The sequence below is a fragment of the Ascaphus truei genome, chromosome 1 (genome assembly GCF_040206685.1).
Source record: "Ascaphus truei isolate aAscTru1 chromosome 1, aAscTru1.hap1, whole genome shotgun sequence".
NCBI lineage: Eukaryota > Metazoa > Chordata > Amphibia > Anura > Ascaphidae > Ascaphus > Ascaphus truei.
In genome coordinates, this window is record NC_134483.1 from 201,723,585 (window position 1) to 201,746,264 (window position 22,680).

The 22,680-nt window shown below is 39.4% G+C and overlaps 1 protein-coding gene across 4 annotated transcripts in view; it reads left to right on the plus strand.

The window, feature by feature from the left end:
* The window catches only part of FBN2 (fibrillin 2), a 271,752-nt gene that overhangs the window by 117,649 nt on the left and 131,423 nt on the right, over window positions 1-22,680 (plus strand). For all 4 annotated transcript variants that reach the window (XM_075600216.1, XM_075600224.1, XM_075600237.1 and 1 more), the window contains 4 exons: window positions 8,505-8,657; window positions 11,043-11,096; window positions 14,266-14,385; window positions 16,246-16,371. In XM_075600216.1, coding sequence (XP_075456331.1) covers window positions 8,505-8,657; window positions 11,043-11,096; window positions 14,266-14,385; window positions 16,246-16,371 — 453 coding nt within the window. The remainder of the gene's footprint in view (window positions 1-8,504; window positions 8,658-11,042; window positions 11,097-14,265; window positions 14,386-16,245; window positions 16,372-22,680) is intronic.

Below are 22,680 nucleotides of genomic sequence, written 5' to 3' on the forward strand. Positions count from 1 at the left end.
TCAGTGCACTGCGACTTCTCCACCTCAATGGATATTTTTTCCCAGATCTCGTATATCAGTAGCCCCTCCTGACTGTGTTCACAAATTCCAATTAATCCCAGTATCTGAAGATGAGATTGCACAGGAGTTCCTATCGCAAAAACTGCAGCAAGAATAATTTCACATACCAGAACAGTCACTGCGCATCTCCTCCTTAAATCCTTGTCCTGTCTTCTCATCACATTTTCAATCATATACAAACTTCTAACCTTCAAGACTCTCCACTCGTCTGCTCCTCCCTACATATCAGCATTGATATCTCGCGATGTCCTTGCTCGTCTCCTGCACTGTGCTCATAACTGTCTCCTTGCACCTCTTCTACCACTGCTGCTCCTTTGCCGTAAACCTTTTCCCTCATTGCCCTTTACCCATGGAACTCCCTCCCACTTTAAGTCAAACCTAAGAATACACCTCTCAAATTAAGTATTTCAATAACCTAGGCTCATAGCTACTGTGCCACACCCACAGTCGCCCCTGCCAACCATTGTGGTCAAGCCTTACCATCTACTACACTTACTTACCTGTTGTCTCTGTAAGTCTCCCATTATAGATTGTAATCTCTCTGCGGCAGGGTTTTCCTTACCTGTTGTCTGACTTTTTTGTTGCACTCATTATAATTGTATTGTATTGTCTCTTTTCTAAAGGGAGTACACTATTGGTGCTAGATACTGTAAGTAAAGATATAGATATAGATATATGTATATATACAATACACATTTTAAGTTATGGTGGGTGAAAAAGGCAATAAAAAACCTCCACGGTTAGCATATAGCCAATAAAGAATATCACTTGTGAGCGCATTCACATGTCTTAGACAGGTCTGCAACCCTGCCTTTAACCATTATCACCTTGCATACAGTGATTCCACTGCAGCAAGGGATTCTGGGAAATTACATGCAAATGAGCACACAATGTGTCATGTTCTAACCTGCAGTACCCATGCTTATCCACTGGGACTGCTGCTACTCTGCTAGCTCTTTCAAAGAACATTTCAGACCCTGAAACTTGACACCTCTGCACCTGTGCTCTACCTCTCAGCCTGTCTATATAAACTTCCCCTTCCTGTCTGTCAGTGCCTGTTTATACTGGTTCCTCCTGCTCTTGCTAGGTTCCCGTGTTTGCTGCGGTTGCTACAGTATTACTATTGTCCTGTTCCTGTCTCCTCGTTGTCGACCTCTGCTTGTGACCTCAACTACGCTATCTGCCGCCTGCCTCTGACCTCTGCTTCTGACCTCGACTACACTATCTGCCGCCTGCCTCTGACCTCTGCTTCTGACCTCGACTACGCTATCTGCCGCCTGCCTCTAACCTCGCTTGCGACCCAGACTACGCTATCTGTCGCCTGCCTCTGACCTCTGCTTGTGACCTCGACTACGCTATCTGCCGCCTGCCTCTGACCTCTGCTTGTGACCCCGATCACGCTCCCTGCTGTTCCTGCCACTGGGATCCTCTCCAGCCGATGATTAACCCTTGACAGAATAAACAGGCCTATCATGATCCTGCCGGAACAGTCCATACCCAGGCTCAGCAGATTATTGACTTGCAACGTGCCATGGAACGCTTCCAAGAACAACATGGATATGTTTACAACTGTCTTGGCCACGTGGAAGCTGAAGTACGTGAACTGCGCACTGCCCTAGCCACTGTGCCTGTTCAAAACACTCTACATGTGCAAACTGCGCCCCGTGTACCCCTGCCGGAAAAAATTCAGGGGGAAAAAACAACCATTCCGGGGTTTCCTCAACCAATGCAGACTTCTATTTCAGTTACAGCCCACAATCTATAATACAGAGGAGGCCAAGGTGGGACTTGTTATCCCCCTGCTCAAGAAGGACGAGGCCCTTGCTTGGGTCTCCCCTATGTTAGAACAGAATAGCCTACTACTAAGGGATCTGGAGGGATTTATCGAAGCCATGAGCCTGAGTTTTGATGACCCAAACTGTGGTGCAACCACTTAGGCAACTCTGAACAACCTTCGTCAAAGAAGACGCTCGACAGCTGTGTATGCCGTTGAGTTCTGCAGATGGGTTACCGATACTGATTGGAATGAGGCCGCCCAGAGATATCATTTTCGGCAGGGTCTCTCTGAGCAAATTAAAGACAAACTGGCCAGGGTGGTGCCCCTAGAGGGATTTGAGGAATGTGTCCGTTTATGCATTCAGATCGATCGAAGGCTTACAGAAAGATGATTGGAGAGACAGATGTTAATGCCAAATAACTCCTGGGTTAGAGATGTCAGCACCCCAAGATGTTCCAGGGAGACTAAGGAGGAGCTGATGCAAGTAAAATCATTGCAGGGACCTATTTAAACTGGAGAAAGGAATAGACGCCAAACAGAAGATCTCTGTTTGTATATGAGGGACACTATGTCCCTCATGACACTACAAGAAGAACGCGGATATGCGTTATGACTGTCCCATTGAATTATTACCGGGGGCTGCCATTCCGTTCAGAAGAATCTATTCCGTCTCCGAGCCAGAATTGAAGGTCCTCAATGACTACCTACAGGGTAACCTGTCAAAGGGTTTCAACTGACCTTCTACTACCCCAGCAGGCGCTGCTCTCTTTTTCGTGGGAAAGAATGTCGGTTCGCTACATCCCTGCATTGACTATCAGGAATTAAATAAAATAACAGTTAAGAATAGGTATCCGTTACCTCTGATTCCCGCACTTTTGGAAAGAATTCGTTAGCCAAGATCTTTACCAAATTAGATCTCCGAGGAGCATATAATTTGGTCCGCATCCGACCCGGTGACGAGTGGAAGACAGCCTTCCGAACCCATTATTGGCACTATGAATACCTGGTAATGCCTTTTGGACTCTCTAATGCTCCTTCAACTTTCCAGCATTTAATCAATGATGTTCTCCAAGAGTTACTGGACAAATTCATAGTGGCATACCTGGATGATATCATAGTCTTCTCAGATAACATCATGGATCACCAGAAACATGTCCGGATTATCCTAGAGCGTCTCCCAAAATACAAATTGTATCAAATTAGAGAAATGTGAATTTGAAAAGACCTGCATGCAATTTCGTGGTTATGTCATCTCCCTGAGGGTTTGAGTATGGATCCAGGCAAGATTCAAGCTGTGGTGGAATGGCCAATTCTTTGAAATGAGAAGGACATTCAGAGATTTGTGGGCTTTACTAATTTCTATAGACGTTTTATTAAAAATGTCTCTGGCATTTTGCCCCAATCACCCGACTCACACGGAAAGAATTCCCCTTCAAATGGTCTCCTGAAGCGGATGCTGCATTTGAATATGGAAAAAATAGGGTAACCCCAATTATCGAGGCCACTACCAGGCACTATGGAGTGTGTTTAGGAAAGAAGGTTTGACGCCGGTATATAGGTGATGCAGGTAATAAGGCAATATATGGGTATCTCCGATACTAACAAGGGGAGTGGGGTACTGGAAAACCGGTTAGAGGTACAAGGGGACACCTCCCAAGGGGGCGCCCCCAAGTAAATCACGGCCCGGCTACCAATATATCCTCACCTGTCTCCCCTGTGTATCGCGTGGAGGTCCCTTGAAAGCCGTTCCTGTTTGCGGCTGCAAGCTTGATCCTGGAGGTCCCTTGAAAGCCGTTCCTGTTTGCGGCTGCAAGCTTGATCCTGGAGGCTCTGTGTGCTGGGATTCTGCTTGCTGGCGTCTGCGTGCCCCAACTGGATATGACGTCACAGATGAGAAAAATGGAGATTGCTTCCGAGGTTCACAGCACCTTCACTCAGCCAGTTGTATGAATATAAAAAAGTTTATTAGTAACCAGCAATGTACAACAGCATGAACACTCTTACGCGTTTCGTCCAAGCCAGGACTTTTTCAAAGAGTGTCTTTGAAAAAGTCCTGGCTTGGACGAAACGCGTAAGAGTGTTCATGCTGTTGTACATTGCTGGTTACTAGTAAACTTTTTTATATTCATATAACTGGCTAAGTGAAGGTGCTGTGAACCTCGGAAGCAATCTCCATTTTTTTCAGCTGCATTTGAATAGTTGAAGTCACTTTTCACATCTGCCCCTATCCTCATTCATCCAAATCCAGAACTACCATTTGTCATTGAAGTGGACGCATCCGACTCAGCTGTTGGTGCCTTCATCCTTGCGCTTTCTATTCGTACCAAATGTCAACAGCTTAAAGAAATTATGACATCGGAAATAAAGAACCTTTGGCAATAAAAGATGCATTCTCAGAGTGGAGGCATTTACTTAAGGGGGCCAATCACCCGGTTACCATCTTTACGGGTCACAGGAACTTGGAATTCATTCGATCCGCAAAGAGACTGTCTGCGCGACAAGCCAGGTGGGTGCTATTCTTCTTAAGATTTCAGTTCCACATCTCATATCGCTCTGGCTCCAAGAATGGGAAGGCTGGTGCCTTGTCACGGTTATTACCTAATCCTTATTCAGATAAAGTGCAAGAAGGAACTATTCTGCCAAAGAAATTTTTTCTGGGAGTTATGTTTTACACAGATGTCATTGCACGAATAAAGGGAGCCTACTCAAACGACCCTTTTCTTGCCTCCACCAGAAGTGGAACTATTTCTACGTGATGGTCTGTAGAACTGTAAAGACCATCTGTTCGTCCCTAAGGAGGTAAGATTAGAAGTGCTCCAATTAATGCACGACTCCCGACCCGTCTGTCACCCAGGTGTCCTCAAGACACAAGAACTGTTGTCCCACTCTTTTTGGTGGCCTAAAATATCACAAGATGTTAACGACTATGTCTTCTCCTGTGAGATCTGTGCTAGGACCAAGACTCCTTGAGCAACCCCTGTGGGTTTGCTACAGCCTCTTCCGATTCCTACTCGTCCTTGGGGGTCCATATCAATAGATTTTATTGTTGACCTACCCAGATCAAGTGGACATAATACCATTCTTGTAGTAGTAGATCAACTTACAAAGATGACTCACTTCATTGCTACACAGAATCTCCCTTCTGCAGACCAGACAGCGAAGTTGATCTTGAAAGAGGTATTCCGGCTTCACGGGGCTCCCGATGAGAACGTATCTGATAGAGGGCTGCAATTCACTTCAAGATTTTGGAGAACTTTCTGTTCCTCTGTAGGAATCCGGTTAAATTTATCATCTGGCTATCATCCACAAGCGTATGGCCAGACCGAAAGGACAAACCAGACGTTGGAACAATACTTACAGTGGGTTTTTTTGCCTCTCCAGGAAGACTGGATTGACTTTCTATCTCTAGCTCAATTTTTGGACAACATCTCACATCATTCTTCAACACAGAAGAGTCCATTCTTCTCAAACTTTGAATTTCATCCTACTTTTATTCCTCGTTTTCCATCTTCGGGTCTAATTCCGGCAGTTACAGAGAAACTTGAGATTCTGTGAGACGTCCAGGAGACCCTCAAAGAGACACTTTGTGAGGCTCAAATAAGGTACAAAAGAGCAGCAGACCAACACCACAGACCCTCCCCAGAATTTCCCGTTGAGGATAAGGTCTGGCTTTCTACGAGAAATCTAAGATTAAAGGTTTCAACCATTAAATAGGGACAAAAATACATCGGCCCATTTTGCATTTCAGCACTAAAAAATCCAGTGTCCTTTAGATTAGAGCGTCCAGAGGCCATCAAAATACACCCTGTTTTTCATACTTCCCTGCTGAAGCCATTCCGCGAGAATCCGTTTCCTGGATGGAAACTTCTTCCTCCCCTGTCCTTATGGATAACGAAGAGGAATTCATTGTGGAGAGAATTTTGGACTCCAGGTTACACTGAGGGAGACTACAGTTCCTGGTCCATTGGCAAGGCTGTGGCGCAGAGGAGAGGTCCTGGGAACCCAAAGAGTTCATACATGTTCCACGACTAGTCAGAGCCTTCCACCGGAGATATCCAGACAAGCCTAGGAAGGATCGTCTGGAGAACGCTCTTGGGAGGGGGGAGTAATGTCATGTTCTAGCCTACAGTACCCATGCTTATCCACTGGAACTGCTGCTACTCTGATAGCTCTCAAATAACATTCCAGACCCTGAAACCTGACACCTCTGCCCTTGTGCTCTACCTCTCAGCCTGCCTATATAAACTTCCCCTTCCTGTCTGTCAGTGCCTGTTTATACTGGTTCCTCCTGTTCTTGCTAGGTTCTCGTGTTTGCTGTGGTTACTATCGCAATTGTCCTGTTCCTGTCTCCTCATTTCCGACCTTTGCTTGTGACCTCGACTACGCTATCTGCCGCCTGCCTCTGACCTTGCTTGTGACCCTGACCACGCTCCCTGCTGGTCCTGCCACAGGGATCCTCTCCAGCCGAAGATCAACCCTTGACACAATGTGTCACCTTTTGACTGAAATCCCAAAGGATTTCAGGCAAAAGGTGACACATTGTGTGCTCATTTGCATGTCATTTCCCAGAATCCCTTTCTGTAGTGGAAGCACTGCATACAGGTGATAGTGGTTCAAAGGCAGGGTTGCAGACCTGTCTAAGACACATGAATGTGCTCCCAAGTGATATTCTTTATTGGCTATATGCTAACGAGGGAGGTTTTTTGTTGCCCTTTTCACCCACCATAACTTAAAATGCCTTGAAAATTGCAAAGCAAGTACAACCAACCTCACACTGATGAGACCCATTAAGTTTGAAACATGTCTTTGAGTGGTTTGACTGGCTTTGCATCTAATCTCATGCTGTCCTTAAAAGCTTTGTGAACAGCAGATCATTTGCTTATATGGGTTCCATGTAAATGGATTTCAGGCAAAAGGTGACACATTGTGTGACACATTGCATGTCATTTCCCAGAATCCCTTGCTGCAGTGGAAGCACTGTATGCTAGGTGATAATGGTTGAAAAGCTGGGTTGCAGACCTGTCTAAGACATGTTTATGTGCTCACATGTGATATTCTTTATTGATATATACACACACACATACATACGTATTTAAGCAATGTGGGTATGACTAGTTGGAATCAAATTTCCAACGCCTCAGCGTTCCAGTTATTGCTTAATCAATTGCCTCCAGAATCATCTCTATTTTATTTCTGGAAACCGGCAAGAGCCAACCTGATTTTCAGGTGTGGTAACAAAAACACTGTTTCCAACTACAGACCAGTGTCTATACTATCCAGTCATGGAAAAATTAGCAACTAAGCAACTATTATAAAAAGTCACATTTTCTTAATTTCAATCTGAAATGGAACATGGACATTGCAATATTCCTGGATTTTGCCAAGGCTTTTAATTTTGGCAGCCCTTATTGTTTTCCTGTTTTAGTTATTTTATCTTTTGGTCAGAAACAGGTAAATCGGACATGACTAAATGCTCTTGCACTTTAAGTGACTCTTCCATACTGCCCTGTTCTTTCAGAAGAATCCTGCTGCTTTGTATTTTACCAGAATGTCATATTTCTTTAGTCGTAACATTATTCTTTGCCGTCTGGCTGGTGCTACAACAAGACTTTTTTCATGATTATTTCCAGTGGTTTGTGTTCTGATTCCGCAGATTTTTTTTGTCTGTAAGCATATTGATTGAAATATTCACCGGCAAATACAATAACATACATTTCCTTTTCAATCTGTGCACAATTGATTTCTGTAGCTACAAGTGACTTAGATGAATAGATGATTGGCTTTCCTACTTGCAGTAATGCTGCTCCAAGTCCTCATTTAGAAGTATCCACTTGAATGGTGACTTCCTTTTTTATGTGTAGTAGCCCAAAGTGCCATCATTCGAAATAAGACTGTCTGGCTAGAGCCCTTCTGATGACATGTCAACAATATATTTGTCTTCAGTTGCTCTGACGGTGCATTAAGTTTAACTTCACACTTTTTTCTCAAAGTTTGAAGCATGACACACATACTTGCATTACGTTCTGTTACACTGGTGCCATAAACCAGACTATAATCTTCATGAGCTGCAGCACCATTGAGTGCTCCGTAGGTTTCATCAATCTTTTCTGGACCACCTCCTCGGCAAAGTGTATGCCCTGGGATATATGCTAATTTCTACATGCAAAGTATACCACCTCTCTCTCTCCCCCTCTCTCACCACTTTCTCACATGCTGTCTCTCACCCTCTCTCCATTTCCCTCTCTCTACCTCTCCCTTCTCTCTGGTACGTGATGGGCCCTGTTGGACCACCCGCCCTATTGATGAACCAGGTGCATCATGGGGAAATGCTGGTTTTCCATGGGCTAATCAGGCAGATCACTGCAATGAAGCAGTCGGCCCAATCGAAACAGTAGTGGAGCCCTCTCTACTTTCATTTATGTTGGGGGCAGTGACAGTCATGTGATCGCTGCTGAAAGAAATTTGGTGATCATGATTTAAAAACAATTTTTCATCACATTTTTATTTCTAATTCTAAAGCAAATAAATTATTCACCAGTCATCTAACCTTATCTGGCAGTGGATTCTGTAAACTACTACATGAATCCAGGGTTTTTTTTTTATTTAAAATCTATGCTAGTCATATTGATTTATTCGGAAATAATTGCCTTTTTTCCTTTTTCTTTAGACACACACATGCGTAGTACATGCTATGGATCAATCAAGAAAGGATTATGTGTTGGTCCTTTTCCCGGAGCCGTAACCAAATCTGAATGCTGCTGCGCCAGCCCGGACTATGGATTTGGGGAACCGTGTCATCCGTGTCCACCAAAAAATTCAGGTAAACGTGTATTCTTCTAGACAGAGTCCTGATAAAGATTAGAATTTCAAAGCATCATGTTTCAACCCATTACTGTATGTTTTCTTTATGGAGTGATGTTACATGAGACCCTTTGAAGTCTGAATGATTGGTTGTTAGGGAATTCACTGCAGAGAAAGTGTACAGTAGTATTAGAGGTTAAAATCAGATTATTATATATTTAGCTCACTTACTGTATTGATGCATTGATAAGATACTGTGTATTCATTTACCTCTCTGATTGGTGTAGTATGAAGAGCCTTATCATGGTCGTATAAGTAATTGACTTGTGCTGAAAATACAATAAATTTGTTGAAATCTATAAAATTAAGAAATGTTTCTGGTTCACCAGAAAAGATGATTAGAGCGACTGAAGCAGGCAGGACGTTGAGCTATGACAGACCTCCCATTTTTTTGCCTAACGATGCAACTAGAAAATGCTTTCCTGTGGTGAACTAAGAAACCAAAAAGAATTAGTAAAGTTAATGAATAGCTGGTTTTTATGCATGATTAGGATTCATAAAGGGCAGGGCCTATTTAATAAATTCCCCCAGTGGAAAAACTGGGGCAAAATCAATTCCAACAGATTTAATGACCGAAAATATTTCTGTTGACTCCAAATGGATCCTCTTCATTGAAAAAAGTGGTGCAGTTTTTTTCCCGTTTCACGGATGGGAAAGTTTGATATATACTGTATGTTCCACTATGGGCTTTAGTATATTGTTATTTCTTTTGCAAGTGTGGTGATGCTTCCGTTTGAGTATTGCAAACATTATGAAACACAGAAGTAATATCAATCTGTTTTATGAGCTAGCCAAAACTATTGATTCATAATACATTGTTATTCACTGAATTGAATTTGGTGCACATTGCACATAGATGAAAAGGGTTTATTTGACGTACTTAAAGTACACATTACTCCTCATGAAATATATTTGATAAAAAATAGTATTATAATGACATTTGCTTATTGTTTACAATGATTCAAGAAGATGTGATGTTATTGCTGAGAGATTTGATCAACATTAACCTTCAAGTGAAAAATGCAAGAGTTATTGCAAATTGACCACCAACTCCTTACTGGAGCAACACTTTTCCATGTGCCCCCAACAGAGTTCACTCTCTCCTTTTACCCATATTGGCCAAGGAAAGCAGTAGATTTCAAAGGCATTAAAGAGGAAGATAGATGGTTTAGAAACAAAGTTCCAAGTAGCAATGCTCAGTGCGATGGAAACATATGATAAAGATAAATGTTGAAGTTGAACACACTAATGGTGTGTAAAAGAAGCCAAATAATGCTGAGTGGAGTATTGGACCCAGTGCTACATAAGTAGTGGAGACACAGATAGCTATAATAGTCCATAAGGTGAAGACAATTAATAGTATGAGTATATCACAATCAAATGCAGTACTCCACCGGACAAAAGATCTCCATAAACAGCACTGTAACTGGTCAGCAACTCCTCCTGTTGTAAGGGGGAGACACAGTACTCACATACAGCGGCTTCTTATCTTTGCGTGCATCACGCCGGTCAGTCGTAGCAGAGAGAAGATCCAAGGATTGGAAGCGGTCCACAGCTGCAAAAACGGGGCCAGCACCAATGCTGATGGGGTTAAAAATTATTTATTGAACAACATGGTAACGGAGAACATTCAATAAATAATTTTTAACCCCATCAGCATTGGTGCTGGCCCCGTTTTTGCAGCTGTGCACCGCTTCCAATCCTTGGATCTTCTCTCTATTAAAGAGGAAGAAACAGACGCAAAACTACAAAGTGTGGACGGGCTTCCCTTCTGCTACCTATTTCTGATTCTGCCATGAAGCTATAAATGCAGGATCGAGAAGCCACCACACTACCGTCAATCCAGTTTAGGGTGCTCAAGAAACATGCAGATGTAGCAAGACTCACTGTCCTCGATGCTGCAGAGGAAGCAAAAGTCTGCAGCACCAAAAACAGGGTCAGTCGCGATCACGCTGCAGGGGGGGGGGGGGAGTCCATGCGGAGTGGTAACCCCTGCTGTATTAATCCTGCAGTGCTGCAGTCACATGAGCACGGATGGCAGCAGCACCGGAGACAATAAGGCTAGCTACATCTGTATAACAACCAGACTTTTATGAAGAGGGAACACTCCAAGTCATAGTCTAAAGCCTATTAATGATGAGTAAACCACAAGCAAGCATATTTACAGTATGTATAGTCCTATTGTTTCACATTGTCATCATATGAATATTGTGAATGCTTTTTCTATATGACACAACTTATATAATAAAGTACACCACATACAGTAGCGGATTACTTTTTGCATTGCAATTTTAGAAACACAAAGTCTTCAATGTTCACTAACTATTTCTATTCCATGGAACAGCTGAGTTTCAGGGGCTGTGCAGCAGCGGAATTGGTATTACTGTTGATGGAAGAGGTAAGAGCAGATCATTGAACAAATTCATCTGCAGTAACATTTGTATGTGAATTTTCTTAAAGTTTTATGTCAAGCTGTCATTTCAGCACCATAGCACATTGAAAATAGGTAGAATAATCTATTGCAATCTGTAGGGTCTCATTCTATATTTGACAAAGGGGCTGTTTTTGGCCAAAAATCTATATTGTAATATATGGAGATTTTCAGCCCGAATAGCAACTTCAGCAGATATAGAATTACCTCCTTGGGGACAGTTCCACAAAGTCAGTAACAGACGTTATGTTCCTTGAGGTTATTGCCAATCTACCAAGCTAAGCATGTTCTGTATTCTTGCGCTCCTTTCCTAGATCTTTTGTTATATATATATATATATAAACAGAAAACAGGGCACTCACTAATGGACAAAGGGGAAAACAACTGGGTTGATACCATCCATGGAATGGATAAATGGGCACATGAAGGAACAGGCACTACAATATGAGCAAAAATAAGATGAAGTTTATTACTCAATGTTTCGGCTCTTGAAAAGGCTCATGTGAGAGCCGAAATGTTGAGTAATAAAGGTCACCTTATTTTTGCTCCTATTGGAGTACCTGTCTCTTTATTTGCCTATCAGGGTCAATAGGGGAGTAAGACCACCTTTAAGTACTTAGACATTTTAAAATGGATCCACCTGACTAAGTACGTAGTACGAAACACGTCGTTGTCACGTGAGGCTTTACTAGCGCGTTGGTGGAAGGCACTTGCCAGGAAGTACCAGCTGTGATTTGTGTACTGAGGTGTAGCTGCAGACCGGTCCTTTTACATCATCAGTTCCCTCGGTGTCCCGTCTGAGAATCCATGGTTAGTGGTTCTTTCACTATTGTGGCCTTAGTTAAGATCATCTTTATGGTTTTTCATTTTAAATCATTGGGGTGTTTTTGTTTTGTGTTATTGTGTTCATCGGTAATAGTTCACAATATATTCACTGTGTACATTCACTGTGTATTCACAGTACATGCACTGTTTTCATTGATCATTGCACTGTTTATGCACTTTTACTGTGTATTTATTTTGTAGTTGTTTATTGATTTACTTTAGTGTGGTTGTTCACTATCAATTCATCATACTATTTTCCACTTTAGGTGCATTTGCATCATATTTATTATGTATTGCATCATTCTAGGAAGTTTTCTTTTTTTATTTATTCACTGTTTTTTATCACTTTATGTAATCTTAATAAGTTGTAATTATTTCTCACTTGTTTCACATTTGGTGATTACATTTGTTGATGAATTATATTCGTTGTTTATTTAGATTTTAACTAGTATTTTAACATTTTATATAAATATATATATATATATATATATAATATGGTTTTTTATCAGTTGGCACGTGTGCCAGCTAACACAACAGGTGTACTGGTAAACTGTTTTAAAGCCCTGAGAGCGGCTAATATTTCTGAGAAGTTGGGCTCTTGGAACCCAGCGGTCCGAGTCAGAAATCCCTGCCCAGGCACAGTTCCATAAGTGCAGGCAGGGCTTTTTTTTTAGACGGTACAAGACTAACACATCAGGCATACTGTAAACGTTATATATATATATATATATATATATATATATATATATATATATATATATATATATATATACACTGTATATGCAACTCTTTTATAATTACTTTTCATTTGATTGCTACAAGCCTCCTAAGAACAACCATAGAAGAGACAAAGGCGAGTATAAAATAGTAGTTTTATATATAAAAAGAAATATTCACAATTACACAATAGTAAATGACAGTGATCTCATAACCGCAATGCCAGGCGCCAGTGTAGACAGGCTTGGAGGAGTATGCAGTCAGTCAAACAACCTCCAAAGCTATCAAGAGAAAAAGTGATGTCTCTAGAGGTCGATCAATCACTATGCGTTTTGCACTGCTGTGCTTTTAAACTGGATGAGCCACAAAAATCTACAGTATCAAGGGGTATATATACCCAGTTCCTCCAGATTAATTGGACAAAGGTTAACAATAAACATATTTGCAATTTAATTAATTAGAAAGAGGATGTGTTGAACAAAAAAGAAATGTGTTTTCCAAAAAAAGTTGTATTATAAATCTAAAGTAAAAAAATAAGGTGTTAAAGAGTTCAAAATAATAGTGTATTTAAAAAAAATGTAATAATGATTTATATGCTATAATATATAATTATATGATATAATCAATATAAAAAAAGTTTATATATAAAATGATGTATGTGAAATATAAATTTAAATATGTGCTTCTATATTGCAAGTATTAATAAATTAATCTAAAAAAATAGATAAACGTATCTGGATAGTAATGTGCAAAGTGTATGAAAAAAATACCACTATGTCTATTTAAAAGTATAATCATAAACATGAAAACCATCAAAAAAAATACACATCAGCTTTAGCTAATAAAACAAGCATTCTAACATTACACTGCATACATTACAATGCATACAATTTCAATTAGCATTATTATACTACTGTTAGGATCTTTAACATATTCCATTCATATATATTTTTAATACATATGGATTCTTCAACATTAGTTTTCTTTTTAAATCATTTTTCTTTGATTAAACCTATCATCTTTCTACCTTATTGCATTGCACATATGTGTATTGTTAATGTCCATCCAATTCATCTGCAGGAACGGGGGTGTATATATACTCCTCGATATTATACATCTATATTGTTCAACCCCTGATGAAGAATAGCAGTGTGAAATGCGCTGGGATTGGTCAAACCTTTAGAGATATTCTGTCCGGTCTCACTGCAATCCCGACTGTGATAGCTGTAAAGTTGTTTCTGCTGACTACATACTCCTCCGATCACGGCTGATGCTGGCATCCAGCATTGCTATTATGAGATCACTATCATACACTATTTTGTAAGGGTAGATTTATTTTTATACACTAAACTACTATTTTATTCTCACCATGGTGCGCTGTCTCTTCTCTGTTTGTTTCTTACTCGAGCTGTGCGGAGAGGATCTCCCCGTGTTAGACAAGCTGCTAAAATTCTTCTATCTATACTATATGTTTCCCATGGATAAACAGAAATAGAAAGAGCAGGCCTGCACAGGGTACTGCTGAACTTGTGTGTGCACAAGCCTCTAAAGTAAGATGTAAATAGCTTTAACAATTCTCCTGTGATTTTTGTAGACATCAATGAGTGTGCTCTGGATCCTGAAATTTGCTCAAATGGAATTTGTGAAAATTTACATGGAAGCTACCGCTGCAACTGTAATAATGGATACGAGTCATCTGGTAGAAATTGTGTTGGTGAGTATACATATATATAGATTTGTTAATACTTTCTGGAGTTCTTGACAAGGTCAATGACATTTTGCTGGTTTTTAGTCTTTCTTTGAAATGTTTTGTTAGCAGAGCGCCTTTAGTAGTAATTTTAGTAAAAGTCTGGATGTCCTCTTGACGTTTCATCCCTTTTAAAATGTTAAGTTTACAACTTATACACTTGATACATGATACAATTATGCATTTCTCAATATTATAACAAGATTTGTTTTCGCTTTTGGTAACGTACATTAAAATCTCTGTTAGCAACGCTGATTTAATATCGCACCTTAAAGTTTGACCAATGCGCATGTGCAGTGTATTGGAAAACTAGTCTCAGCGCTACGCTCGTCCCCGTTCCTACAGGTGACATTAGGATGGTGGTTTTGCTAACAGACTTTGTTTATGCATATTATTAGCTTTGAGGATCCACGTTAAATGAAGGAAAATTAGTGTTCACTACCTGATTAGGTATCATAATGTTATTTGCCCTTATTTAGCGTACTTCTGATGATCTACCCCTAAGATGTGAATACTATTCTTATCTGTGCTTTCATAGAAGCTCGGTGTGCTCATTTATTATGGGACTTTATATTGTAAGCATTAAGTCAATATCCACCGTAGTTTCCAATTCGATCGCTTTCTTTCCTCACGACCTCAGAAACACCTTCAAATAAAATATGCAAGTCCTGGAAAGGACTTCAGAATAGTACAAGTAAAAACAAATGATGCCATAAAATAAATATTAGAAACGGCATGTAATAAACAGCTAATGCTTAGTGATACAAAAAAAAGCAGAGTAATGCATTTTGACACCTGGGTTTTTCTTGGCTTTGTGTCATTTTTAGTCTTTTGTCCTATAAATAAGCTTGTGCTTTTTTCTGGTAAAGTAAAAGCAAGAGTATTAAGTGTGGTTTACTTTTAATTCCAACATTATTTTGTGGTAACGCAAACAAACATGTAGTTTCCAGATATTTCTTTACATCTGTTTGAGTTTTGCAGCTGGTTATTTCAGACTTGTACTCAAAACTTAATGTGAACTGAGTTGGAACGACGTGGTGTTCTCACTATGAAATATTATAGTAACTTTCAATGGTATATTAACAACCTAGACAGCCATTGTTCCATTAATGTAATTGTATCGTGTACAGGCATACCCCGCTTTAAGTACACTCACTTTAAGTACACTAGCGAGTAAATACATATCGCCCAATAGGCAAACAGCAGCTCACGCATGCGCCTGTCATCATGTCCTGAACAGCAATACCGGCTTCCTACATGTACCGAAGCTGTGCGCAAGCGGGGACACTATAGAGCCTGTTACAAATGCGTTATTTACATCAGTTATGCACGTATATAACGATTGCAGTACAGTACATGCATCGATAAGTGGGAAAAGGTAGTGCTTCACTTCAAGTACAGTTTCGTTTTACATACATGCTCCGGTCCCATTGCGTACGTTTATGCGGGGTATGCCTGTAAAATGTATTAAACTGCCGAAAAATATTTTAAGGACAAATTACCAATAGAAAATTATAATGTCTAATAACGCAGAACGCTCAAACGAAAAAGATGTAAAAGAACGTACAAAAGAACCAAACGTTTAGAATATATACTTACATGTAAGTAGTGTGCAGTAAGATATATTTTTTTCCATGTCGAAATAAAGATGGAAAACTAGAGTAAATTTGTATTCCAAAATGGGGAAAATAGATCCTCGTGATTCTTTCCCTTGGGAGTCTGGATCTCTACTGGTTGCAAAGTGACTTAAATTACTTCAAAACCACGTTGACAACATATACTGTACAACATTATTTTTTTGTGATCTTTTCGTCAAAATCTTTTCAGACATTGACGAGTGCTTAGTAAACAGACTGCTTTGTGACAACGGTCTTTGCCGAAATACACCAGGAAGCTACAGCTGTACATGCCCCAAAGGATATCTGTTCAGGATCGATTCTGACACCTGTGAAGGTAAGAATCAGATTTATTTTGCTTTTTGCTTTTGCATACATTCTGATAACGGTTTCTCCAAAATGCCTTGGTGAAAGCTGTAGGGCAAAAATATTGATGCATTCTAATTGTATTCTTACATATAACTTGTAACTTGCTTTTAAGGTATAGTATAAACATTTAAATGAAACAGAAGGGAGAGATACAATGCTAGTAGTAGCCGTAAAAACAATGATTCTTAGAAATTATGAGCCTAAAAGGTTTATAATACATGTGGTATGAGGGGAGACATGCAGATATGGTACAGTATGAATAAATGTTATTGCATCGGGTGTTAAGTGCAACATCGTAATTTATGAGTAAATTTACAGTGTTCATTATTGAATGTGTTCCACAATGTATATGAGTTATATTTTGATGCCACTTTTCATTCAGCACTGTGAAAAGCTTTCAAATCAAAGAAGTTGCTTGAGAATAATTGTGGCCTATGTGTAATAATGTGGCATTAAACATTATACTTACCACTTACTAATAAATACAAAATATATAAAAGACACTTTCACTGGTATTTTGGTTCTAAAAAATGGTCAGCAACAGGTTCTCTGGGCGGAAAAAATTGAATTTTTTTTTAGTTCTCTATTTTTTGCGCTTAAAGAACTTGTTGATTTTTGAGATCAAAGTTCAAATGTTGTTCTTTTCTCAAACTTTTGGTTTTATTTTCAAAACGTTAGACAATTTTATTTAAAATAATAATAATTTGAATACAACAACAACAACAAAAATCTGAAGATGAGCCTTTATCAAAAGCTGTCAATGATTTTGAGGAATTCGTATAGTTTATTAAACTTAAAACTTAGGAAATAGTGGGTGTAACTAAATAAGCATCTGAAGTTAGAAATTACCAGCTATTACTGGCAGATTGGAGTTGGTAGTAAAAGTAAGGAAGCTGCTTATTATATTTAAATCCCACTAGCATGGCAAATCAATCTTAAACAAACTGAGAGAGTGAAAGACCCCAGCGTTGTGTTTTCCAGACAGAGAACATATAACTGTTTTTAAGAAATGTAATAAAAGCATTAATGATAAGAGAACATTGTCTTGTTTATATGCCATATGTTTATATAAATCAAGTTTATCAGCGTGTGTTTACCATGGGTGGAAATCAGCCACATTGCATAAAACTACATTTAAAGCAACTATGAAATATATTTCCTGTTTGACCTAACTGGTCCATTTACTAAATGCGTACATGCTTAACAGGTATGCTTTTATTAAATTGTACTTTTGTAACTACAGTACATAGAGTCATTGGCATAATATGCTTGGAAACAACCACTATACAGTAAATCTCCTTAATTTACTGTCGCAATCTGTTTTATATTTAACCGTCAATAGAAATTCAGTAGAACTGTGAGGTTTGCAAGAGTATTATTGCCTATGTCATGTTATTACTGAAGCTGTAATGTAGTGATTTTATAAAGATAACCCACCTCCTGTTGTGTGGGATGATTACAAATTGGTGAATTCTTCTGGGAATGGAATCATGTCTCTCAGTGTTTACATAATTATATTTGATGCTCTCCTCCCTGTATTATATTATAATTGTGCTTATTATGCATAAACGGTTGGCCTGTAAAAGTAATAATAGTCGTTCCTGCTTTCATAATGCAAATCAGATAGCAGGAGTACCATTTCTGGAATCCCAGACATGTTTTATTACCAGAAGCACATTTATCTTTCTGAAAAGCCAACTTTCTTAAGCGAAATTAGATTTGTCAAAATAGAACCATGCTGTATAATAAGTAAAATGGCAAGTTGCATATCCTGTACTGTATCATATAATACAAGTAAAAAATAAAGGTTATACAATAGTATTCACTATTTGTAATGTGTAAGTTAGTATTTTAAATCACTGTTCAGATGGGATCAATGTTGCTGCGTACATGCAGCTTACCTGTGGCATGGAATCCTGGCAACAAGCTCTGCAGTGGCTTCCTCACATGGAGGAAAATCTATATTCTTATTATTATACACAGCTGCTAATGGTTAGAGGGGTAAGTAAAGAAGTTGAAGTGCACAAGGTTGAATGCAGTGTTCATGGCTTAATCAGGGATTGACTTTCTGTGGAAAATCTACGTACATGAAGTAGACAAAAATGCCACCTATTGCAACTACTAACAGCTAATATTTGATGCAACGAGCTATCATAAATTGGACACTGAAAATCTATACTGGAAAAGTTATGAAAACATTAACAGTTGTTTAAAGGAATATGAGGACAAATGTAAGGGTAGGTTGTTGGCTGGACGTTTAGTTCAGCAAACACGGTTTGATTATTTTTGCTGTTTTCTTTTACATATGATTGACAGTGTTGAATATGATGTTTTGTATTAGAATGCAGTACTATTGCACATAATGGTGCCCCTGTATCATCATGATTATAAATCATTGTTTTGGCATTACATTGCTATTGGGAGATGCAGAGTTATTATCCATGTATTCAGCACCTCAGTACAAAGCCTTCATTATCTTTTAGGAATGTAAGTAAGTGCATTTTATATATATAAAAAAAAAATCAAAGCTAGGTGTTAAGGTGTAAATGGAAAAGACAGTCAATTTCAGTACCCAACCAAAACTTTTTTCTTCTTCTTTAATGATTTAGATGATCACATACAGTATGTATTAACATTGTAAGGAATAATTGACAAGAGTAAATAAATGTGAGGTAAACATACAGCAATGAATTGTGCACACATACTGTATGGCCAGATGTACGAAGCAATACGTGGGGCTTTGTATGGCTACTGCCATTGACTTAAAGTTCCAGTCTCCCTTGCAGATTTAATTTTCAAAGCTTCTCCCACCATACTATACAATATGATATCTGATTTCCCCTCTGGTTTTTTCCCTAGCTCACAATTTTTTTTTGTTAGACTGAATTTTATCCCTAGAAAAATGATTCCAACAACTAAATTAATATGGCTGCTAGGCCCCATTTACTTAGTAACATCAGGAGACTTCAGAGAAGCTTATCTGAGAAGGTTCAGGTAAGGCAGGGTTTACTCTCACTCTACTCAGGGTTTACTCTCACTCTACTCAGGGTTTACTCTCACTCTACTCAGGGTTTACTCAACTGCAGCCTTTTGACCTGTTCAAATAAAATCAGAGCTGGGAAAAATATCTGTAAATATGGCTGATAATTAAGTAATAATCCCCAAAGAACAGGGCATTACTGGCCAATAATGCCCCGGCTGGAAGAGTTGAAGCCCGATGCGAATAATCCCCTGCCCTGTCTCAGAGCTGTTACTTCATTTTGACAAATCCCCTGCCCTGTCTCAGCTGTTGTGAAAGCTGATTGGCTGGAAATAAACAGATTGAAAATTACACTTTGCAAGCTGCTAAAATTCCAGGCATTACTGATTGGATAATTCCCAGAATTTTAATCAATCAGGTTACAGGCTTTAGCCTATAATCAACATTAAACTTCCTTTCCTGAGTAGTAATTGGGGGGCAACATATTTAATTGGTAAATGTGGGTGGTGGAGACCACTTCGTCGTGACAGATAAGAAGAGTAAGTAACAGAAATAGTGCAATATCCGAGAAACTGTACCTTTGTCAAATACAAATAACTAATATTTGCTGCAGTTCTGTTTTTCTTTGTGTCCGTGTCAAATAAAATGGAAGTGATTAATGATTTTGAGGAATTCCTAAAGTTTATTAAGTTTAGGAAATAGTGTGTGTAACTAAATAAATGTGTTGACTTGGACATTCCCAGTGATTATTTAAGTAATAATCCCTGAAGAACAGGGCATTACTGGCCAATAATGCCCTGGCTGCAAGAGTTTAAGGCCCTTTCGACTGTTTAGTGAATAAACTTAGTGGGAAAACAAGCTAGGTGCTATAGATGAGCGGTATCACTGCTGCCCATGAACTGAGTGATCCAGGTTCAATTCATGGCTCGGATTATTTTTTTTCATTTCGTTATTTTATTTCCACTTTAGTGTGAATAACCATTTGCCGCTATTTCCACTCGTGTGAATAGCCATTTGTCGCTATTTCCACTCGTGTGAATAGCCATTTGCCGCTACAGTATTTCCACTCGAGTGTGAATAGCCATTTTCCGCTATTTACACTCGTGTGAATATCCACTACCTACACCCACTGCAGCCCCCTGTAAACCCACACACTGCAGATACACACACACACACAACACTCTGCAACCTTCCTCCACCCACAAAACACACACTATTGCCCCCCCTCTGCACTAACAAAATACACACTGCAGACACACACACACACAAAACATTCTGCATCCCTCCTCCACCCACAAAAGACACACTGAAGACACACACTGCAGACCCCCCTCTACACACACAAAACACACAAACAGCAGACACACACAAACCAACAGACTCTGCTGCCCCCCTCTACACCCACAAAACACACACTAACAGAAGACACACACAACAATAAAACACTCTGATAGCCCCCTTTTACACCCACAAGACTCACTCTCCTGTGCGGAGCTCTCTGTGGACAGGGTGGGGGTGGAGTCAGTGCCTTGCTGCTGCCTTCTGTCCAATCACCTCCCCTGACAGAGAGCTAATTTCACTCTTTGTGAATGAGAACTGAAAATTGATTGGCTGAAAAACTTGGCAGGGGGCCAAAAGTTCTGGGCATTACTGATTGGATAATGCCTGGAATTTTAACCAATCAGAGAGCAGGGATTTCAATAATGCCTGGAATTTTTAACAGCTTTAGCCTATAATTAAGTAATAATCCCCGAAGAACAGGGCATTACTGGCCAATAGTCTTCTAAGGGGATTATTACTTTTATAGGCTAAATATAGGCTTATTTAATAAATAATAGACACTTTTGTATCGTTATTTAGATTTTTTTATTAAAATAAAATGGTAAATACATTAAACCACTGCACTGCAACTATCTATATTCACACACTGCCGCCCCCTCTGTGTACACACACACACACACACACACACACACACACGAGCTCTATATACACACACACACACACACACACAACACAGCACCTCTGCACGCAACACAGCAGCTCTACATACACACAAACTGCTGCTACACACAAACTCTGCTGCGGCTACACATGCACACACATACTGTACAGCACGCCACACAAACACGGCTACACCCATAAACACTACTGCTTCTACTGCTGACACACACTCACACAGAGACACAGAAACTGCAGCCACAAACAAACTGCAGACAGCCACACACTCTCTCTCCCTCCCCAATTCAACTAAGTCTGTCAGCTGTGTTCACGGAGGGGGAGGAGTCACTGCCTTCTGCTTCTTTCTGGCCAATCCCCTGCCCTGTCTGAGAGCTGTTCCTTCCTCCTGACCAATCCCCTGCCCTGTCTCAGAGCTGTTCTGAAAGCTGATTGGCTGGAAATAAACACATTGGAAATAAACACATTGCAAGCTGCAAAAATTCCGGCCATTACTGATTGGATAATGCCCAAAATTTTAACCAATCAGAGAGCAGGGATTTCAATAATGCCCGGAATTTTACAGCTTTAGCTTAGCCTATAATATCAGTTATCAGTTAGTGGTAAAAGTAAGGAAGCTGCTTATAATGTTTAAATCCCACTAGCATGGCAAATCAATCTTAAACAAAATAAGGGTATATACAAGTAGACAGTTAGAAAGTGAGACCCAAGCATTGTGTTTCCCAGACAAAGAACATACAGTATAACTGTTTCTAAGAAATGTATTAAAAGCATTAGTTATAAGAGAACCTTGTCTTGTGTTTATATACCATATGTTTATATAAACCTAGTTTATCAGTATGTGTATACCATGGGGGGCGGGGGCCCCTCAGAACAGCCACATTGCATAAAACTGTACATATACTGTAAAGCAACTAATAAATATATTTCCCTTTTGACCTTTTCTGGTATATATTAATATTTAGTTTCCACTGTGCATATACCTTTGTTATAGTCTAAGCAGACATTTCTCCATCTTACTAGTATTTCTGCCAGGATTTAACTTTGTAATCTACCCAACATTGGGTACAGAACAATTAATTATTGTGTCATGCACATAAATATTTAAACACTATGGTAATTAAATATGTATTTCATATGTTGAGGTGAAAAGTACACAATACTATAATTAGTAGCTTGGTATATTTCTTTCAGAACACTTCAGTTGTTGCTTTCATTTTAAAAAAAGGTCAACCTTTAGCTCTTTAGTTTGGCATTTTCATCAGTCACTTCTTGTTAACATCAACAAGTCCGGTGGCTTTTATTTCACTGTGCTCGCAAGAAATATGAGCTTCAGTGTCA